The following is a 20,510-nucleotide window of genomic DNA, read 5'->3' as shown; positions in this document are numbered from 1 at the left end:
TGTGTCTTTGAGTAAATTCCTACTTCTTCTGGTCTTCAATTTCTTCATCTGTAAAATGAAGGGAGTTGGAATAGATCATCTCTAAGGTCCATTCCTGTTCCTATTAAATTAGATTTGGGGATTATTTTTTAAAAGGCAGTAATTGAGAGCATTAGGGTTGAAACAGACAGAGGAGAAAACAGCTAGATTGTAAGGGAAGAAGCTCAGTTCAATTGATTGCCAGTTAATGTATTTATATAGTCTTAGTTTTCCTTCCAGCCCAATGAGGTAGGTAGTTCATATTTTCTCATACCCATTTCACAGAGGGGGAAACTGTCTCAGAGAGGGTAGGTCAGGGTCAGAAAGGGAGTAAGCAGCAGTGCATGGAGGATTCAAACACGGGTGTCCTTAGCCAGCACTTTGTCTACTCTCTCTATGGCAGCCAAAGCCCTGGGATCAAGGACTTGTGGTACCTGACCCAATGGCACAAGGCACTAAGAAGGTAAGGTCGCAGAATGTAGCGGGATGAGCGTGGGCTTGGAGTCTAAAGACCTGGGTTCAAATCCCAATTCAGGCACTTAATGGCTACACTTTGGCCAAGTCCCTAAAATTCCCCGAACTTCGGTTTCCTCCTCTGTAATGGACTCGATGGCTTTTGGGATCTCTTCCTGCCCTTAGTCTCTGATTCCCTCGCCCCAAGCTCTTAAGTCTCTTCTCCCATAAGAGCGAGAGACACGAAACACCACACTCCAGCCCTCTACACGAGATCAAGTTGTTGCGCCTGCGCGGCCTAAGACGCCTCGGAACCGTTATGCCACAGCTCCGTTTCCGCTCCGGAAGCCTTTCCGTGGAGGACCAGGCCGGATCTTCTCTTGGACTCTGACAGCGGCACCGGAAGTGACCCGTGGTTAGCGCCGCTGCCGTCGGGAGTAACTGCCACGTCCGAGCCCGGGAATCGCCGCCGCCACCGCCGCCGCCATGGTAAGCGTCCGCCGCTTTACTAGCCCGTCTATGTGAGAAGACCCGGGATGGGGTGGGAGGGAAGATGGGACCGGGCCAAGGGCCGCAGCTTCCCTCACACACGCACACATACACACCCCCCTCTTCCTCGCCCGGTTGTGAGGAGACCCGCGGCTGCTCCCAGCCCGGCTTCCGAGGCGGCCTGGCCCTGAGTGATTATCCCCATGTCGGGGCGGCTTTCGAAGTGTCACCCAGCCTGTGGGGCTGCACCTCTTCTTCTCCCGCACATATATGAGGGGCTCGAACCGGAGAAAAAGACCCGGCTTGCCCCGGTCTTTGCCGGTCAGTTTTCGACTGGGCGCCGGTGTGTTCCCATTCGCAAACCAGGCACCTTACTGGACAAATCGGGGCTATGAAGATTAAGAGAAAAGCGCCCGCCCAGTCCGCGCTCTCCTAGAGCCAGCTCGAGTTCGATTAGGGGTGGGGTAGGGGTGGATTAATTTGTAAACAGTGGAGACTGAAAATGGGCACTGGGACCTCTGGGGAGTGGGAAGGAGATGAGTGGGCGGGGGGTCATGATCCTCCTCCAATCCGGGCCCGAAGGCTAAGTTAGGAGCATTGTCTGAGTGAGGTCTGAAACTTCTTAGTGATCGGGAGAGTTAAGATTCAGGGCATCTGGGTGACTCTGTGGGTAGAGAGCCAGACCTGGTGTCAGAAGGACCTAGCTTCAAATGTGGCCTTAGCCACTAGTTTTTGTGACCCTGGGTAAGTCACTTAACCCCCATTGTTTAGTTAGCCCTTACCACTTTATTGCCTTGAAACTGATACTTCGTATCGAGTCTAAGACAGAAGGTATCATAGAATCAATCAATACTAAGTATCCATTCCAAGGCAGAAGGGAAGACTTTTAAAACTTTAAAGATTCAATAAATCTCAGTTCCACTGGGTGTCCCAAAAGTCTTAGTATAGCCTAAAATTATGCTGAGACGTGTGGGGCACCCTGCCTGGGACACATGTTGGATAAAGGAAAAATCATTTATAATGGATAATAGAGGCACCTGGTGCCCTGAAAATACTGCTGAATTAGGAGTCAGGAGGCCTGGGGACCCTGAACAGTCCTGCTTGAACTCCAAAGATACCCCCAACTCTAAAATTCTGTGAGTCTCTTCTTTAAGTCTTAAGTTCACTGCTTAGGCTAGATCTTTTATGAGGAAGCTCTGCCACTGGGCATTTATCAAAGTCCAAACAATTGACTGAACTGGGAAACAATGCAAATTGCTCTACTGATAATCAAGCCCATAGTTCATCCTAAGGAATGTTGTACCTCTGAGGTTGGTTTTCCCCCTGGGACTTTTACTAGGAAAGTGGTTCATGTTCTCCCTGCATTGTCATGCTGTAAAGATTAGGAATAAACTCTGAACATCCATAATCTAGCCTTTTTTCTTTTTTTAATCTTTACCTTCCCACTTAGAATAAATACTATGTATTGGTTCTGAGGCAGAGGAGTGGTAAGGGCTAGGCAATTGGGGTTTAAGTGACTTGCCCAGAGTTATACAGCTAGGAACTTTGTGAATCCAGATTTGAACCCTAGACCTCCCATCTTCAGACCTGACTCTCAGTCTACTGAGCCATATACCCAGTTGCCCTTTGATTTAGCCTTGGTAATGCATTATGATGGATCTCCCATTAATGTTTTAAATTATATTTTTATCCTTTAGAACCATTTTGATTATAAATCAGTCAGTCAGTAAACATTAAGTGCCATCTTTGTGCCAGACACTGCTAAGGGCTGGGTGTACAAAAAGAGGCAAAAGACAGGCCCTGCCTTTAAGGAGCTCACAATCTAATGAGGGAGACAATATACAAACAAATATATACAAAGCAAACAAAGTACAGAATAAATAAGCAATTAGCAGAGGGAAGGCATTATTTCCCTTTTAATTAAGACTTAAGAAGGTTTTTGAGGAAAGGCTTCCTGTAGAAAGCAGGATTTTAGTTGGGGCTTAAAGGAAGCTGGGGAGGTCAGTCATTGTAGCAGAGGAGAGTCCAGAGCCCAGAACTCATGGAACAGATCTTTATGTCCTTTTTTTTTTTTTTTTTTTTTTTGCTCCACAGTTCACCCTTGTAAACTTCAAGAGATAGCCCCTAGTTTCTATTGAGAAAATTTTGAAAAGATATGAGGCCATCACATGGAAATAATAGATCAGATTATCTTCCTAAGGACGTTGCTTTATAATTGCCATGATTTCGTTTAATGTAATCTTTGGTTTTAGGTCTCAGTCATTAATACTGTGGATACCTCCCATGAGGATATGATTGTGAGTATTTCATTTAATAATTATTTAAACATATCTGAAATTGACACTTCTGTGGGATAGTGCAGTTTTCATTTTAATTATGCAGTTTTGATATGTTTATGAACCAAGATGGGTTTTTTGGTTTTTTGAGAATTTGCCAGACTAGTAATTAGCCATTAGAAGATCACATCTATCCTTTCTTAGGGTAACAAGTCTTCTTCAGAAATACTCCTGTTATTTGACAGACTGCCTCATGTGAGTATGGAGTAGGAATCCTTTTTGTATCATGGTCTTCTTTGGCAGCAGTCTGGTAAAGAAGCATAGCAACACCTCAGAATAATGCTTTTTAAATGCATAAAATACAATATGTAAGATTACAAAGAAAACCAGTTATATTGAATTACAGTTGAAAGCTTATAGATCCCAAGTTAAGGACTCCTGGTATAGAAGCAGTTGTTATTTTCCATCCTAATGTTTAACAATTTGTCTGTTAGGTCACACAGTGACAGCAGCTAGTTTTTATTCCAAAGAGTCTGATGAAAGTGTTTCACATCCTGGATTGTTTTGTTGGCTAATGGTAATCACACATTCATGGTCTGTGATGATTTTGAAGCAGTTGTCGGAAAAGAGGAAATAATTATCCCATGATTTAGAGATCCAGGTTTGGCTAAACCTGAGGAAAATGATGGAGAGGACCTTGATTTCCTGAAGAAGAATCAGGATATTTTCCTCAAATAGTTTAGTAACTGCCAATACCTGGTTTTGATAAAATAAAAAAAAAATTGGAAAGTAAATGGCGGAAGCAGAATGTGAGCATAAAATAAATAAGCTCAACTAATCTAATAAACCTAGTTATTATAGGAAACAGAAGAAGCAGAGATTTGCTTGAAATCCATATGGTCCAAGCCAACAGAGCAGTCATTATATACAGTAAAGGTGTCCAAAGTATTTTGTGGGAAAGAAACATCAAAGATATTGGAGTGGGTAAGATTGTGAGAAGAAAGAATAAGAGAATAGTTCTAAGCCCACTTATCAGATTCAGTAACCTTTTATCACAAATTTTGAACGTCCTATGTACTAGATACAGATAACTAAAGATACAAAAGTGAGTAAGATGAGGTTTCACCCTCCAAGAGCTGTGAAGTCATGATACACAGTAGGAAAATGTATTCCATTGGCAAGATTTAAAGGAGCTTTAATCTTTAACACTAGCTGTATCTTTAATTTATCTCACTTTCAGAAAAACATTTTATGTTGGAGAACACAATTTATAATCTTCATGTAGTATAAACTAAATTCCCTTTCTTCAAATTTTTCTAGAACCGAATTGCCTTGAGCAGTGTTTTTGTTTTGTTTTGTTCCAATTTAAAATCTCTGCCATAGTAATGTGTAGGCTCTAAATCTACAATCTCCTGAATTCTCTGTTCCATATTCAGCATGATGCCCAGATGGACTATTATGGCACCCGCTTAGCCACCTGCTCATCAGATAGATCTGTCAAAATCTTTGATGTTCGGAATGGAGGTCAAATTCTAATTGCTGACTTGAGAGGGTGAGTATGTCCAACACTGAGAAAATTCTGAGAAAAAAATAGATTTTGCTGCTTGGATCTTGTACAGTCACTTTTGGGAAATGAATTGACAGCCCAGATTGTATCAAAATCTAATGTGTTTATAAGAAAGAAAGCCATTATCCTAAAAAAGCATACATGTCTTTAAAAGCCTCCTTTTACCCAAAATGATTTTCACATTAGCTGAAACTCTTTAAAGGAAACAGCTTCATTGGAATAATATCCTTAATCCCTTTAATTCCCTGATTCATAAGGCAGGATTTAATCAGTTGGAAAAATGAGGCTCAGAGAAGTTGGTTAACTTGTCTACAAAGAGTTAAGGAACGGAAGGAGGAGGGACCTCCCAAATTGTAAATGAAATGCTAAGTTGGTGATTTTTTTTTTAAATATAAGCAAAATAAAGAATTACCATTGATGTGTTATAAAAACCCACCAAGGGGGTTGCGTTTGCTAAAACTAAATCTTGTATATTAGCTGTTCTTACTTACACTGAATTGGTATTTATGCCTATGCTTAAAAAGAGTCAACAATAATTCTTCCACACTCAGTCCAGTACCAGTAGAAACATCAGTGGTAATAGAAATCACTCTAGTCATTGCTTAATTATCAGTTCTTTTACTGTGGCCCAAGTTGAACTGTTAGGCCAATAAACCAAAGGGAGAACAATTGCCTGGTATTTGAAACCCTCTTTAAGGAAGGAAGTAGAAACTGATAATGAGGAGACTGGTGTCTCTTTGGGCCAGAGCAATGGAACCCATGAGAAGCTGTGGCAGGTCAGTTCAGCAGGTGTATTCTATGTTCAAGGCACTGAGTTAGATACTAGAGTTACAAAAATGACACTGACTCTGCCCTCAAGGACTTTATATTCTACAGGGTAGATATAACATGTATACTGATAAGATTAAGATTAAGGAGGGAGAGAGTACTAACAACCAGGAAGACAGGAAAAGGCTTCACAGAGAAGACACCTGAGGTGAGATTTGAAAGAAAGGGAGGATTCTGAGGAGCAGAAGCAAGAGCAAATTATATCTCATACATCAGAGACAGCCTGCGCAAAGGCATAGCTGAAAATGGAATGTAATAATAAGTTCAGTGAATAGAAAGTAATCCAGGAATTCCTCTCCCATGGAAGGAAATAATATGAAAAAAGTCTTCCAATTTGATGGACCCAGATGGTGGAAGATTTTAAGTGCTGGAGTAAGGAATTTATATTTTATCCAAGAGACAATGGAAAGCCACTGAAATTTTTTTAATAAGTGAGTAACATGATCAGGCCTCAGAAATATGATTTTGCCAACTATTTAGAGGATGGTTGGAGAGAAAAGACACCAATTAGGAGATTATTATTATGATTATAGACCAGGTAAGAAGTGATGAGAACCTTATTAGGGTATACCGAAGGGGATAGATAAAAGAGAAATGGAGTAAAGTAGATTAGACTTGGCAACCAATTAGATATATAGGAAGAAAGATTAAGGAAGAGGAAAGAATCATGGATGATACAGGTTATAAACCTGAGTTCCTAAGAGAATAAAGTTAACTCTGTTTTCCCCCTACCTTCTGGGAAGCAAGAAACAGGATTCAGAATTCAGATCTACCTCTTACTAGTTGAATGAGACCTTGAGCAAGTCAGTATGCCTTTGGGCTTTTGTATCTTCTATAAATTAAAGGGAATGGACTAGATCAAGGGTTCCCAATATTTTTTTAAGTAAACACCTTGGATCATAGCTTTAGGACTAGAAGGGGCTTAAAGGTCATCCAAGCCAAATCTCCCATTGATGAGGAAAATGAGTTGGAGAAAAGATCCTGGGCCTTTGATTCCCAATTCTTTGCTCATTGCCCTTTACCACACTGCCTCAAAACCCATTTATAACTTAAAAAACTGTTGCTTCCCTTCATATGATAGTTATACTATTAGTGTTCACTGAAGCTACAGTTAATTTAGTAATATTTTAAAATGAATTCCTATTTTATTAATTATAGTGGCATCTACATCCATTTGAAAAACCCATTATCCATAACGTTTATTTTGTCAGAACTAAGAACAAAAGACACTTAATCCACATCTGATTCCATAGGTCAGAAACTATGAGCAGGATTGTCTTTGGGGTCCTTCTAGCTCTGAAATGCTGTGATTCTACCTAGCACTGGATATTTTGGGAAAAGCCATAAATCGTTTCCTGGACAATCTTGTCATATAGGCATTGTCTCAGCCTATAATTGAACTATAGAATACAATATTAGAGCTGAAAGGGACCTTTAAGATCTAGTCTAATCATCCCTTATTTCACAGGTTAGGAAACTAAGTCTGAGCAGATGGGCTTCCCTGGGTTTATAGAGGGAACAATAGTAGAGGCAAGATTCTTGTGTGGTACAGTGGACTGGGTACTGAATTCAGAAAGGCGGTACCTAGATTCAGAGCCCAGCTCTACCACTTAGGACTTAGGTGGCCTTGGGTGAAGGACTTAACCTCATTGGGCTTCAGTTTCCTCATCTGTAAAATTCTGAAGGTCCTTTTCAGCCTTAAAGCTCTGATCCTAAGCTGATGTTCATCTTTATTTACACTGTACACCCCAGGAAGCCATTCTCAGATCTTTCTATTTGGAAATCCAAAACTTGATCCCAAACTCCATTTCAGTCATTTGTAAATCTTTGGTCTGTCTTATAGTCATGAAGGTCCTGTGTGGCAAGTGGCCTGGGCTCATCCTATGTATGGAAACATCTTAGCCTCCTGCTCCTATGACCGAAAAGTTATCATCTGGAAAGAAGAGAATGGCACTTGGGAAAAAACATATGAGTACACAGGCCATGACTCTTCAGGTATGACATGGGCTGATGGGAAACAGCTCTGTTGAGAAATATGAAATTATGTGAATTTTGTACATCTAAACCAATGTTCTTTCTCAAGCCCATCCACTGCCCCCATCTCCCAACCCCTGATTTTCTCTCTTTTTAAAATTCTCATGCTTCACTGCTAGCTTTTGGTTGGCTTCTGTCTAGTCTGTCCCATTGCTAGAAAAACATCCTGTTCCTCAGACACCCTAGAGTCAGGCCTAGAGTGAATGCTCACTGTTTCTCTCTCCTTCCTGGGACACTCCTCATTTTTCCCTGTCCCTGTTTTTTCAACAGTGAACTCAGTCTGCTGGGCCCCCCATGACTATGGGCTCATTCTTGCCTGTGGCAGCTCTGATGGGGCCATCTCACTGCTGAGCTACAGTGGTGAGGGACAGTGGGAAGTGAAGAAGATCAACAATGCTCACACCGTAAGTCTTGTGCCTGTGGGTTCTGGCTTTATTAAAGGTAGCTTCAGTCAGCAATCTGACAGTTCATTTATAAATCTCCTCTCCTACAGCAGAGCAGCCCAAGTCCCAGAGGACTGACTAGATTTAAGCCAAGATCATAATTATGCTCAGTGGAAATAGATTTAATTTTTGTCACTCAGTTTATCCAGGTGACCGAGAGTTAACAGCCTTTCCAAAGTCAGGTGCCAGTTTTGACACATCTATCATTCTTGGATGTAAGAAGAGGTAGGGAGGCCTAGTGGCTGTTCCAGGATGGGCCGCATACAGCACTGATTTGCTTAGGTCGTGAGAGTTAATATTATGTGTCACTCTCATAGGCAGTGACTCATAAGTGAAAAGGGAGGGGACTTGGCAGTAACTATTCCATCCATGGGGAATCTTTGAAGCAGTGCCCAGCCTGGCAACTCCTGTACTCAGATTAAGTGTGCACTTGACTCCCAAGATCTTGCGAATGCATTTCCCTCTGCTCCAGAGCATTAAAACAAAACCAAGTAAGAGAGAATTTTTTTTCCTTTTTAAATGTTTTATTAATGCTTTTTTATATACCACTATCGACTTCACAATGATTCCTCCATCCTTCCACCCAGCCCTCAGAAAACCGTCCCTCTTAATAAATATTTACATTTGAGAAAAACAAATCCATATATTGTCCACATTTCGAAAGTTTTGCCTCAAATGGCCACCATCTTTCTGTGGAGAAATAGGAAGAGTGGGGCTTGCCTTCTGAAGTCACAATATTTTATAGCCTCAGAGTTCTAAAGTCAGAAGTGCTACTCTTAACTATTTCTGCATAAATGAGACTTCTTCCTCTGTCTCTGACCTCAGAAGGATTGGTGCATAATCCTGGCAAGATTGTGCCAATGTACTTGAGTATGTACATGTTAGTATCTTTTTTGCTACAATTCCAAACTCTATTCCATAAGGATTAGACCGGTTTTCAGTGCTGCCTATCTTACCACAGGCCCGCTAATGTTTCCCATTCTGATCTTTGAAACTTGAGAGTTGTTCTAATTTGTTTTTCTTTTAAAATTGGTGACTTGGCACATTCTTTCATAATGCGGTTAAGAACCTGCATTTTACCTTTCAAAAACTTTGTGACCTTTAGTCACTGTCCAGAGAGTAATAATAAAGCTAATGAAAGACAATAGGAACAGAACAAATTAGCTCCAGATTTTAATTACCACAAATACAACTACCATTAGCTCAGTTGAAATCTTAGATCAGGAGGCTAAAAGCTTCAATAGTCTTTTTACCAGTGGATTCCTAAATCCCCCTCAAACCTTGTGCCTTGTTTCAAGGAACCCTGAAAGCCTCATTTGGACTTTCCATCAGAGACCTGGCCATTTCTTCTCTCCTCAATAGTCCACTTAGAAAATTGGAGTGGAGCGAGGATGATTTTTCTCCATACTTTGACTCCCTCTTCACATACATCAGAATACCTCGCTTCCTTCATGACTCAGCTTAGGTACCATCTCCTACAGGAAGCCTTTCTTGATCCCCCTAGTTGTTTGTGCTCTCTTCTTCTTCAATCAATCGTGTCTATACCTATGTTTATGTCTAGTATATAAGCTACCTGGGTACAGAATTTTTTTACCTGTGTCTTTTTTTTTCCCCTAAAACTTTTACTTTCTATATAAGAATCAAAGGCAAAAGAGCAGTAAGGACTAGGCAATTGGGGTTAAATGATTTGCCCATAGAGTAGCTGCTTTTTCTTTGCAAGGGCATGTATGTATCTTGTTAATTTGTGGGGCAGAAAACCAAGTAATGTCTTATTTCGCTCTCTGCTCAGATTGGCTGCAATGCTGTGAGCTGGGCTCCTGCTGTCATACCTGGGAGCCTGGTAGACCAGCCATCTGGACAGAAGCCAAACTACATCAAGAAGTTTGCCTCAGGCGGCTGTGACAACCTGGTCAAGCTCTGGAAGTAGGTGGGCCCTCTGGGTGACTTGTCATCTTTGGATTTTCTCGGAGACAAGCGTCCTTGCCATTCCCCCAGATTCTAACTGCAGTAGCCAGCTCGCTTTAAACAAGGCTGTCTCCTTTTCCTCTTTATTCAGACCCAAAATATTTTTCTTCAAAGCTTTCACTAGGTCAAGGAGTTCCTGAAACTATATTTCTTTTCATAACCTCTGGCATTTGGTAATAGTCACCTGTATCCCATCATTGTTCAGGATCCATATGGACAGGTGAACTGTCCCGAGGAGCAGCCTTTTTACAGGATTGTTAGTTGCATTAAGTATAGATTTCAACAGAGAAAATCAAAATAATAATAATAATAATAATAATAATAACAACAACAACAATAATAGAGTCTGTAAATCTCTTTAAGGATTGCAAAGTACTTGTTAGCTGATTTGATCCTCAAAACTACCCAATAAAGTAGATCCCCTTATCCCCATTTTACAGATGACAGAACTGAGATAGATAGAGGTCAAATGATTTGCCCAAGGTCCCCCAGTCATTAGGTATCTGAGGCAGGATTTGAACTCATGTCTCCCTGATAATCCAGACCCAGTGTTCTTATCCATTGGACCACTTTAATTCCCAAAAGAATGAAGGGCCCACCCGTGCTCAAGTTTCAGCTTGTATTGTATTGGTTTAAGGAAATTCCCATTGTCCAAATGCCCCAGTACTTAGAAGCATCATTACTTACTTAGAAAAAAAAGAGTCTTTCAAGAAGACCACAAGCCATAATCTGCTTTCATTACTTTCTTCTTGTCCCCTCTTTAGGGAGGAAGAAGATGGTCAGTGGAAGGAAGATCAGAAACTGGAAGCTCACAGCGACTGGGTTCGAGATGTTGCCTGGGCTCCCTCCATTGGCCTGCCAACAAGCACCATAGCCAGCTGCTCCCAGGTAAGCCTCGGTTGTATGAAGGAGAGAGCTGCATTATAACGTAACCACATTTTCAGAATCTTAGTGAGACCCTCTCAGAGAAACCAAGCGATTCATCTTAGAGGTGAACAACAGCCCCCTTGGCTGCATGCCAGATGGGGATAACCTGGTTTACTTAAGGACTAAGAATGGCCGGTCAGAGGGGCAACCCAATACAGTAAGTGCCACACTGTGTGAGACACTTTCCTGAGAGCAATGTCACCATGAACCAGGGACAGATGGTGTTTTCCAGCTTTGGAGAGCAAAGAACATAGGGAGACCAGAGAACAGGTTTCAGACTACAGGAAAAGTCTCCTTGTCCCAGGGGAAATGACCAGTGAGCAAAACCACCAGCAGTGTGACAAATATGGCAGTTTCCTCAGTGGTTATTAGTGTCCTCCCTCTAGAGACATTGTTGGTCATAGTATGTACTATTCAAGACACATGATTATGTCCTTCTAGAATGTAGGATTTGTAGAATCCCAAAGTATATTGTTCCTTTTTTTCATTTCTTATTATCAGTTTGAATTCTAGTTTATGAATTATATGTGTCTTGTTTTTGTCTTTGTATCTTTGGCGTCTGTGAAGTTCACATTGTAGGCACCTAATATAAATGCTTATTGTTTGATCTAGACAGTTTTACTCAGACAACTGGGAGAATTCTCATGAACGAATTCTAAAAGAGAAGGGAAAGTGGGGAGGTCCTGGGCTTCAAATATGACCTCAGACACCTCCTTTCTGTGTGACCCTGGGCAAATCACTTAACCCCCATTGACTATCCTTTACCATTTGTCTGCCTTAGAACCAATACTTAGTATTGGTTCTGACAGAAGGTAAGAGTTTAAAAAAGAGAGAAAGTGTGTGTGGAAGGGACTTAGTAGATATGGGAAGGTAGATTTGTCCAAGTTTTTAGTCTATATAGACTTAATAGCAGAATGAACTAAGGGAAGTTTAGTTAGCTGGAACAAAGGAAAGAGCAGGATGGCTAGAGAGTAAGACACTGTAGGCCTGTCTGAAGGGAGGCTATCTTTGGGGCACTGGAGGGTCTTAAGTCTCAGAGCAAGAAAGTCTAATTTGGTGGTGGCAGGGACCTGGATGCCATAAGAGAAGAAATGAGCCAGGCATGAAAACTTACCCATTGTCATCATGTGAAACAGACTTTGGGTATAGGCATAAAATGATGGGGTTTGTTTGTTCTCTGTCAGAAAGTTGGGTAATAGTCCCAGTGAAAGCCTGGGCCAGGTTTAGTTACTGTGTGGTGGGGAGATACTACGGATGCCCAGCCCAGGCCTCAAAGTTCTCCACACAGCCCACTGAGGCCAAGGTAACTATTGCTGACTGCCCTTTTTTCCAGGATGGCCGAGTGTTCATCTGGACCTGTGATGATGCTTCTGGAAACACCTGGTCTCCCAGGTTACTGCACAAGTTCAATGATGTGGTGTGGCATGTGAGCTGGTCTATCACAGCCAACATCCTGGCTGTTTCAGGAGGAGACAACAAAGTAAGTGTTCTCTTTCAGAAACTCACCAGCTCTTGGCCTGGGGGTGAAGCAGATATCAAGGATTCTTTAAAAAACACTTTTATTGATACCTTTTGTTTTTAAATCACAGTCATTTCAGGTTCTACTGTCTTGCCCTTCTACGCGCGCGCACACACACACACAATGATGGAGGGATGGAGGCATGGATTAGATTATATTAGCTAGATAGGAAGGACTGACCGAAGCATTCTGCACCCAGCATCCTCTCCTGCCCACACCCCAATAGAAGAGGATGGGGCTAGATTTCTTCAACTCTTGTCCAAGATTGGTCTTTACAGCTCCCCAGTTTAGCCTCATTTGAGACTGTCATATGTGGTTCTCCTTTTTTTGCTTCCTTCATTGTGTCTCATTTCAACAAGCTTTCCCATGTATGCTCGCCATTTCTTAGGGCACAATAATATTCCATTGTACCACTTACCAGTTCCGGCCATGTAATCAGTGGGCACCTACTTTGTTTTCATCCAAACCCAACCAATGGGTAGCCACTGTGTTTCTAGTGTTTTTGCTACCATGAAAAAAGTGCTGTTATAACTATTTTGAGGCCTTTCTAGCTTTGACTTCCTTGAAGAATATGCCTAGCAATGAGATCTCTAGATCAAAGGGCATCAACAGTTTAGACTTTCTTGTATTACTCTGAATTATTAGCACAGGTCCATGTTTCAGAGTTGCCTGCCTTCCTACAGTCCTTCCACCATTGACTATTTCCATCTTATCCTGATTTCTGTTCCAAAAAAGACTTTGAACAGGCAAAAATCCTAAATGGAAATGAAGGTCTTCCTCCTCTAAGACTTATCTTTATTTTGACCACTAGAGGGTAGCATTGATCTTTTTCCAGTGAAGACTTGGCTTTCTTAATTTTGCCCAGCTCAGAGGCAGGAGGGAGTGGTCTGGCAGAGGGGAGCCACCCTGACCAGTTTCCATCTTAAACAAGACACTGATTTCTCAACTCAGTTTTGCAAAAAATAAATAAATAAAAATTAAAATGAATGGGATAGGGATTATTTTTTATGTTTGTTAAAAAATGTTCCCAGATACTAAGGAGGCAAATTTTTAAATTCATTTAGATCTTAACTGAGCACAAAACTACATACCCAAGAAGAGTTAAGGAAGACACAGATGTATTATTACATAATATATGACATACTCCTTCCCATAGAGCTCATGTTCTCACTGGAGATTCAAGGCATTCATGTGTGAAACAGTTAAAGATTAAGACAAGACAAGTTATGACTCAGTGCTAAAATATGTGCTATTGGCCAGATTCTCTAGGTCAGAATAGGGTGATATTTCTGTGGTCTAGAAAAATTGGGGCAGGCTTTGTGGGAAAAGTAGACCAAACTTCAGAAGCAGGGTGATGCCTGTTATAGAAACCAGCTGTTATGAAACATATAGGCAAGCCTACCTTTAAAATGAAGCAGATTTTAAATAAGTTCTGTTGGAGAAAAGTTATTTTAAAAACCTGCCACTCTCCTGGACCTCTCTGCAGCATTCGATATGTGAAGTACCACTTCCTCTGCATATTCTCTGCTCTGCACTTCATAAACACTCCATTCTCTTGGTTCTCCTACCTCTCAGACAGAGCCCTTCTCTTACACTAGTGCCTTGTCTTTCCAGCCCTTTCTGGTGGCTAAGGGTATCTCTACACTGCCCTTGTCCTTCCCTCTCCCTGTGCTCTTCTCCTGGCTCCACTCTCTGGGCTTTATCCCCTTTAGTTCTTGTCCCAAGTCCTTCCTCCCCTTTATATGTTATTTCCACATTAGATGTAAGCTCTCTGAAGAGCAGGAACAGGCTCACCTGCTTGTATGTAGCGCCGTGCCCCCCAGCACATCGTATCTGTTCTGTTAGATATAATCCCAGCTCAGGGCGGCCCTGGTTTCTTTCCTGAACTCAGAGCCTTCCATCTCTACCACCATGAGGGTCTCAGGCTCTTCATGTCTTTGACCTACAACCAAACGTACTCACTTTCCCTCCCTACCTCCTTCTGTTTCTGTGGTGCTTCCTGGGTCTAGGCCCTGTCTGTCATTAGACTGTTCCCTCTCTTCTCTCCAGTGATCACCTCATCAGTGGAGGCCTCTTTCCCTCCCTTTCACTTCCCTTGGACACACTCTTGGCACCACACACCTGGATCTTTGCTTGCTGTCACCTCCTCAGGCCTTCTGGCTCCCTTTTCTCTCTGGCTCTAGTCCATCTTTCATACAACTCCCAAGAAACCCCACCATTGCTGCTTCAGAATCTTAGATTGGGACATGGAGTAACGGCCAAACTCCTCTGCCTGGCATCAGAGGACACCACAGCCTCATCCCTGACTCCTCACTGCTGTGTTCTCTGCCTGAGATACAACCAAAACACTCTTGATTCTGTGCCTTTGTTCATGCCAGTCTTTTGGCCTGGAATCTCTTCCCTTCCCCACTATGCCCACTGATGCCTCCCCTTCCACTCTGTAAGCATTTTTTGCACAGACCCATGTGGTCTTACACCTTCTGGTACATTGGTATTCCAATCGCATGTAGCCTTGTGTCTTGCCGGCCTGCACTTCTCAGAACCATTACCTGGCTCCCTGCTGTACCTGGCATTCCACCTCAGGGCCTCCTCTTCCTGAAGGCTTTTCCTGATCCTGTGCCTCAGTTACATTGTCTGTAGAGTTTCATCCCCTCATCTCTGTGTATGTGATCCTGTCCCCAGCCCCAAAGGACTGAACTTCTGGAGGGCAAAAGCTGTTTGCTTTCTATATCCTGAGCACCTCCCACAGTGCCTGGTGTCTGGTCCGGTAAGCACCTCATGAATGCTTTTTGTAGGCACTTAGAGCTTACTTGTTGACCTCCAAGAAGGCCCAGGGATGCTGAGGAGCAAAAGATTGCTCAAGAGATCCCAAGAAAGAATAGGGAGCATCCAGGCCCCTGCTGACTGAGGATCCTGCATGGGAGTTTCAGGGTGTGGAAGTCCTCCTTGGGAGCAAGAAATCTCTTTATTATATTTTTGAAACTTATAAAGCATTTTGCCTTCAGGCATTGGGCTATGATGATTTCACTCATCTTGGCTTCATGGATCTCTCACTGGGATACCTGCCTGATTGTGCTCCAGGACAGGAGTGAGGAAACCACTCCTCACTGGTCTGGGAACAGTCCAGTCTGGATTTAAGGCCAGAGATGGACAGACCCTTGCTTTGGGGAGCCTTTGCAGGTCACTTCAGTGAAATTGGGCAAACTTTTTCAGCATCTTCTGTGTACCAGACACCATCCCTAGGGATACAAAGACAAAAACAAATGCAAGATGACTGAGTAGGATGAAAGCTGGGAGAACACACTATAGGTTTTGGGAAGATAGTTTCGTGACACATTGTCCTCTTGGTTCTGCTTCCCTCCCTCTCCATCTGTTTATACATGTGCGCAGCATAGTTCAGCAAAACATGTACCATGTGCTACTGTGTACAAAGCTTTGAGCTAGGGAGACAAAGACAAAAGCTGATCACCTCTGCTCTGGGTGGGCAGGAGGAACAGCATTTACCAGGCAAGCAAATATAGAATCTGTAAAATCATTTTTTTTTAAAAACTCAAAATTATTTATTTATTTATTTGGTTTGGAGTATTTCCCCATGGCTGCATGATTCATGTTCTTTCCCTCCCCTCCCCCCACTGTAGCCAACATGCAGTTCCACTGGGGTTTATATGTATCACTGGATCAAGACCTATTTCCATATTATTAGTATTTGCACTGGGATGATTGTTTAGAGCAGTGATTCCCAAAGTGGGCACCACCGCCCCCTGGTGGGTGCTGCAGCAATCCAGGGGGGTGGCAATGGCCACGGGTACATTTGGGGGCGGTGAATAACTGTAAGGGGGCAGTTGATAGTATGTGACAGGGGGCGCTAAGTAATATTTTTTCTGGAAAGGGGGCAGTAGGCCAAAAAAGTTTGGGAACCACTGGTTTAGAGTCTACATCCCCAGTTATATCCCCATCAATCCATGTGATCAAGCAGTTGTTTTTCTTCTGTGTCTCTGCTCCCACAGTTCTTTCTCTGGATGTGGATATCGTTCTTTCTCATAAGTCCCTCAGAATTGTCCTGGATCATTGCGTTGCTGCTAATAGAGAAGTCCATTACATTCAATTGTGCCACAGTGTATCCTTCCCTGTGTACAATGTCCTCCTGGTTCTGTTCCTTTCACTCTACATCACTTCCTGGAGGTCTTTCCAGTTCACATGGAATCCCTCCAGTTCATCATTACTTTGAGCACAATAGTATTCCATCACCAACAGATACCACAATTTGTTTAGCCATTCCCCAATTGAAGGGCATCCCCTCGTTTTCAGTTTTTTGCCACCACAAAGAGTGTAGCTATAAATATTTTTGTACAAGTCTTTTTCCTTATTATCTTTTTGGGGTACAAACCCAGCAGTGGTATGGCTGGATCAAAGAGCAGGCAGTCTTTTAGTGCTCTTTGGGCATAGTTCCAAATTGCCATCCAGAATGGTTAGATCAGTTCACAACTGCACCAGCAATGCATTAATGTCCCAATTTTGCCACATGCCCTCCAACATTTATGTAAAGTCATTTTAAGAGGAAGGGCATTAACAAATGGAGGAAGCAGGAAAGGCCTCCAGAAGGTGGTGGTGCTTTCACTGAGCCTCAAAAGGAACTGAGGATCCCAGAAGGTACCAGTGAAAGTTTGGGAGCAGCCTGGACAAAAGCCTATAGGGCTAGACATTGAAGTTGTGCCTAAAGTGACCATTGTGGCTGGACTATGGGGCAAGGAAATGTGAAAGAAGCCTAGAATGGGTACCTGGAACCAGTCTACGAAATGTTTAAATGCCCAACAGAAAAGTTGGAATCTTGTCCTAGAGACGAGAGTGAGCCACCAGAACTTTTTGATCAGGAGGATGTGGTCTTACAAAGGCTTTAGGAATTTCAGTTTGACAGCTATGGAATATGGATCAGAGAAGGCAAGAGGAACCAATTGGGAAGCTGTAATGTCCTTGTGGAAAAATGTGCTGTGGGCCTGAACTGGCATGATGGCTTGGGAGAGGATGGATGTGATACACAAAGCACTCTTATGATAGACCAAGTAAATTATTGCGGTGGTTGCCTTTCCTTAGCTTCCTTAATTTGCTGATCCATCTCATAGATGTGTAACATATAGCCTATGAAGTACTGACAAACTCCCCCTCCTAAAAAGAAATGCTGCCACCTCCCAACAGGGAGAGGGAATTAAAGGCAGAATGGTCAGGGAAAACTTCATGAGAAAAGCAGGAACTGAACCTTCTCATCCCCAGAGAAGGAGTTTTCATTTCGTGACAACCTGAGCTGACCTCCTCTGGAACAGGTGCCAAACCCTAAGCTGCTCTTGCCAGAACCAGATTAAAATGTAATTGGGAAAGATTTAACAAAATAAATAAAAATCCAGTAAGACATTGTTAATAGATTGTTTTCAAAGTCATCGTGCAGCCCCAGGGATGCTTCTGGACAGTTTCTACCATTTCTCAGTTCAACACTTCCCTTTCATTAAGTATGAAAAGGAACAGAAACCTTCAGTTGCATTTCTTTGAGGTTAAAGTAAGTTTTTCCTCTTTATTTTAGAATATCAGTAATTTCATCATTGTCTTTACTTCCTCCAACACATTGATCACAAACCCTGAATTCAGACTTTGTGGTGCCATGTAGTGCTTCTCCACAGGAAACCAGCCAAAGAGCCAGAGGCATCCTCAGACTCACTGCATGTTTCTCCTTTGCCTCTGATGTTATTTGGAATTTTAGTTATTTGAAAGTCAAGGTGTGAGATATGGAAAAACTGGCTGACCATTAGAGCTGGTGGGAAGTAGAAGAGGCTGCCTCCTGGAGGCCTCGAGGTAAAGTCGGGTGTACTTTGAAGGTTGCACTGGATGGACTCAGGCCCCTGGAAGTTATGGGAGGCCATGATTCTCTACAATTTACAGCCAAATAGGGTTGGCAAAAGGGTTTTTGTTTTAAAAACATGGGCTTTTGCAAAGGTGAGCTGCTTGTAATTGTGTGTTTAGTTGTTGTCAGTTGTTTTAAGCCATGTCTGACTCTTTGTGGTCCCATTTGGGATTTTCTTGGCAGATATCCTGGAGCAGTTTGTCATTGCCTTCTCCAGCTTATTTTTCAGATAAAGAAATGAATGCATACAGGGTTAAGGGACTTGCTCAGGGTCACCTAGCTACTCAGTGTCTGAGGCCAAATTTGAACTCCCCACAGTGAGTCTTCCTGATTTCAGGCCCAGCACTTTATCCACGGCAGCACTTGGCTGCCCTAGTTGAGCATTGTATCATTTTCCAAATCCAGCCCATCCTACCACAGCCCTGGATGTGTCTGAAACGCTTCTTTATGCTGAACGGTGGGGATTGGGGGACAGAGGGGAAGGGCTGGGCCGGAACTCTGACCACACAGCTGGGCTCCCCCTCTGAGACGAGGCTGAGAAGGTGGCCCAAAGCTCTGAAGGGGACTTGCCTGCAGTCCTACAGCCAGTATGTGGCAGAGCTGGGACTTGAACCCGGCCTCCCTGACTCGGGGAAGAGGCTAGACCCGCTCTCGAGGCTGTCCGGTGCTGCTTTGCACATTGTTCTTCATTTAAATGAAGCCAAAGGCCTTGCTTTATGCATACATCGAGCTTGAGGCCAGTCTCCCCTCCTGTAACCTATGGCCTGGTTAGGAGGTTGGCATGGGCTACCTCTCAGGGTAGTTGTAAGAACAAAGGAGAGGACATGCGTAACGCAGGGAAGGGAGAGAGCGCGCATTCGTGTAGCGCCTGCTGTGTGCCATGCACTTCACAAATACTGTCTCGTGTGGTCCTCACAACAACCCTGTGGGATGGTATGGCAACCCTGTTTTACAGATGAGGAAACTGAGGCAGCCAGCTATGTTTTTGTTTTTGTTTTTTTAGTGACTTGCCCAGGGTCACACAGCTAACGAGTGTCAAATGTAAACTCAGATCTTCTTAAGTCCAGGACCAGCACTAGCCACTGCGTCGTCACCCAGCGGCCTCCCCTGAGCCCTGCCTGTCAGCCGTCATCATTTTAGCAAGTGCTCATCACTGTGTTCTTTCTGTTGTGGACAAGAAACCAGCATCTGTCCTTCATCGGGGCCTTCTGGGGAGGCTGCAGGCCCTCCCGCTCTGGTGGCCTCGTCCGAGGGGCTCTGTGTGCCCGCCTCTGCCCGGTCTAACGCTCTCGCCGCTTCCCTTTCAGGTTACTCTGTGGAAGGAGTCTGTGGACGGCCAGTGGATGTGCATCAGCGACGTCAACAAAGGCCAAGGCGCCGTGTCTGCGGTCACAGAGGGCCAGCAGAACGAGCAGTGACCCCGGGGTGCCGGCGGGGCAGACGCAGCCAGGACCGGGCCTGCCGGCGGGGCCGGAAGACACCATCCCCGGACACCGTCTCTGGCGCTGCCATGGCACGGCTCGGCGGGCGAACACGGTTTTCCCAAAGAGGGAAAGGAAATGAGATGATTCTGAATTCCATTAAGATCACGTGTTCCCACGCATCGATGCAGCCAGTCTTGATCATCTGCCTTAAAATGATTTCTTTGGTCTCTAACAACCTGACTGGTTCAGAGCGCTTATAGTTTAAGAAAAATGATTCCAAATGGTTTTCAAAGTTGTTCACTTTAAATATTTTTTTTATCAGCTACTTTGGGTACCCCCGTCCTTTGGGGTTTGTGTTTGGGGGTGAGGCGGGATTGTTTTCAAAATAATTGAATAAAGTGAGTCATAATTCTCTGTTTTTGCTTAATAGCTTACATTTTACAAAGGGCTTTCACAGCTAGCATTTTTGAGATAAGCAAGACAGGGAGAAGAAGGGCAAAGCCCGAGGTTTGGAGAGTGGAAACGAGGATTCCAACCCGGGTCTTCCCAGTCTTAAGTTCCACGCTCTTTGCCACGGACGAGGCTGCCCCCGGGGCCTCCCCGCGAGGAGAGAGTCCGTTTTCATTCTCCCCCCAGCCTGCCCCAGACCTAGAGGGCCCGGAATGTGGCCTCCACTT

The 20,510-nt window shown here is 43.5% G+C and overlaps 1 protein-coding gene across 1 annotated transcript; it reads left to right on the top strand.

The window, feature by feature from the left end:
* Positions 1-881: 881 nt before the first annotated feature.
* Positions 882-20,247, top strand: SEC13 (SEC13 homolog, nuclear pore and COPII coat complex component). Its single transcript, XM_044656848.1, has 9 exons — positions 882-960; positions 3,213-3,257; positions 4,673-4,788; positions 7,475-7,626; positions 7,936-8,069; positions 9,898-10,031; positions 10,838-10,961; positions 12,334-12,480; positions 19,717-20,247. The coding sequence occupies exons 1-9, from the start codon at positions 958-960 to the stop codon at positions 19,825-19,827; spliced, it is 966 nt and encodes a 321-aa protein (XP_044512783.1). The 5' UTR covers positions 882-957; the 3' UTR covers positions 19,828-20,247.
* The last annotated feature ends 263 nt before the right edge of the window (positions 20,248-20,510 follow it).

The sequence above is a fragment of the Gracilinanus agilis genome, chromosome 1 (genome assembly GCF_016433145.1).
Source record: "Gracilinanus agilis isolate LMUSP501 chromosome 1, AgileGrace, whole genome shotgun sequence".
Classification (NCBI taxonomy): domain Eukaryota; kingdom Metazoa; phylum Chordata; class Mammalia; order Didelphimorphia; family Didelphidae; genus Gracilinanus; species Gracilinanus agilis.
The sequence above is the reverse complement of the archived record's forward strand: the minus strand, read 5'-3'. Positions and strand labels throughout refer to the sequence as shown.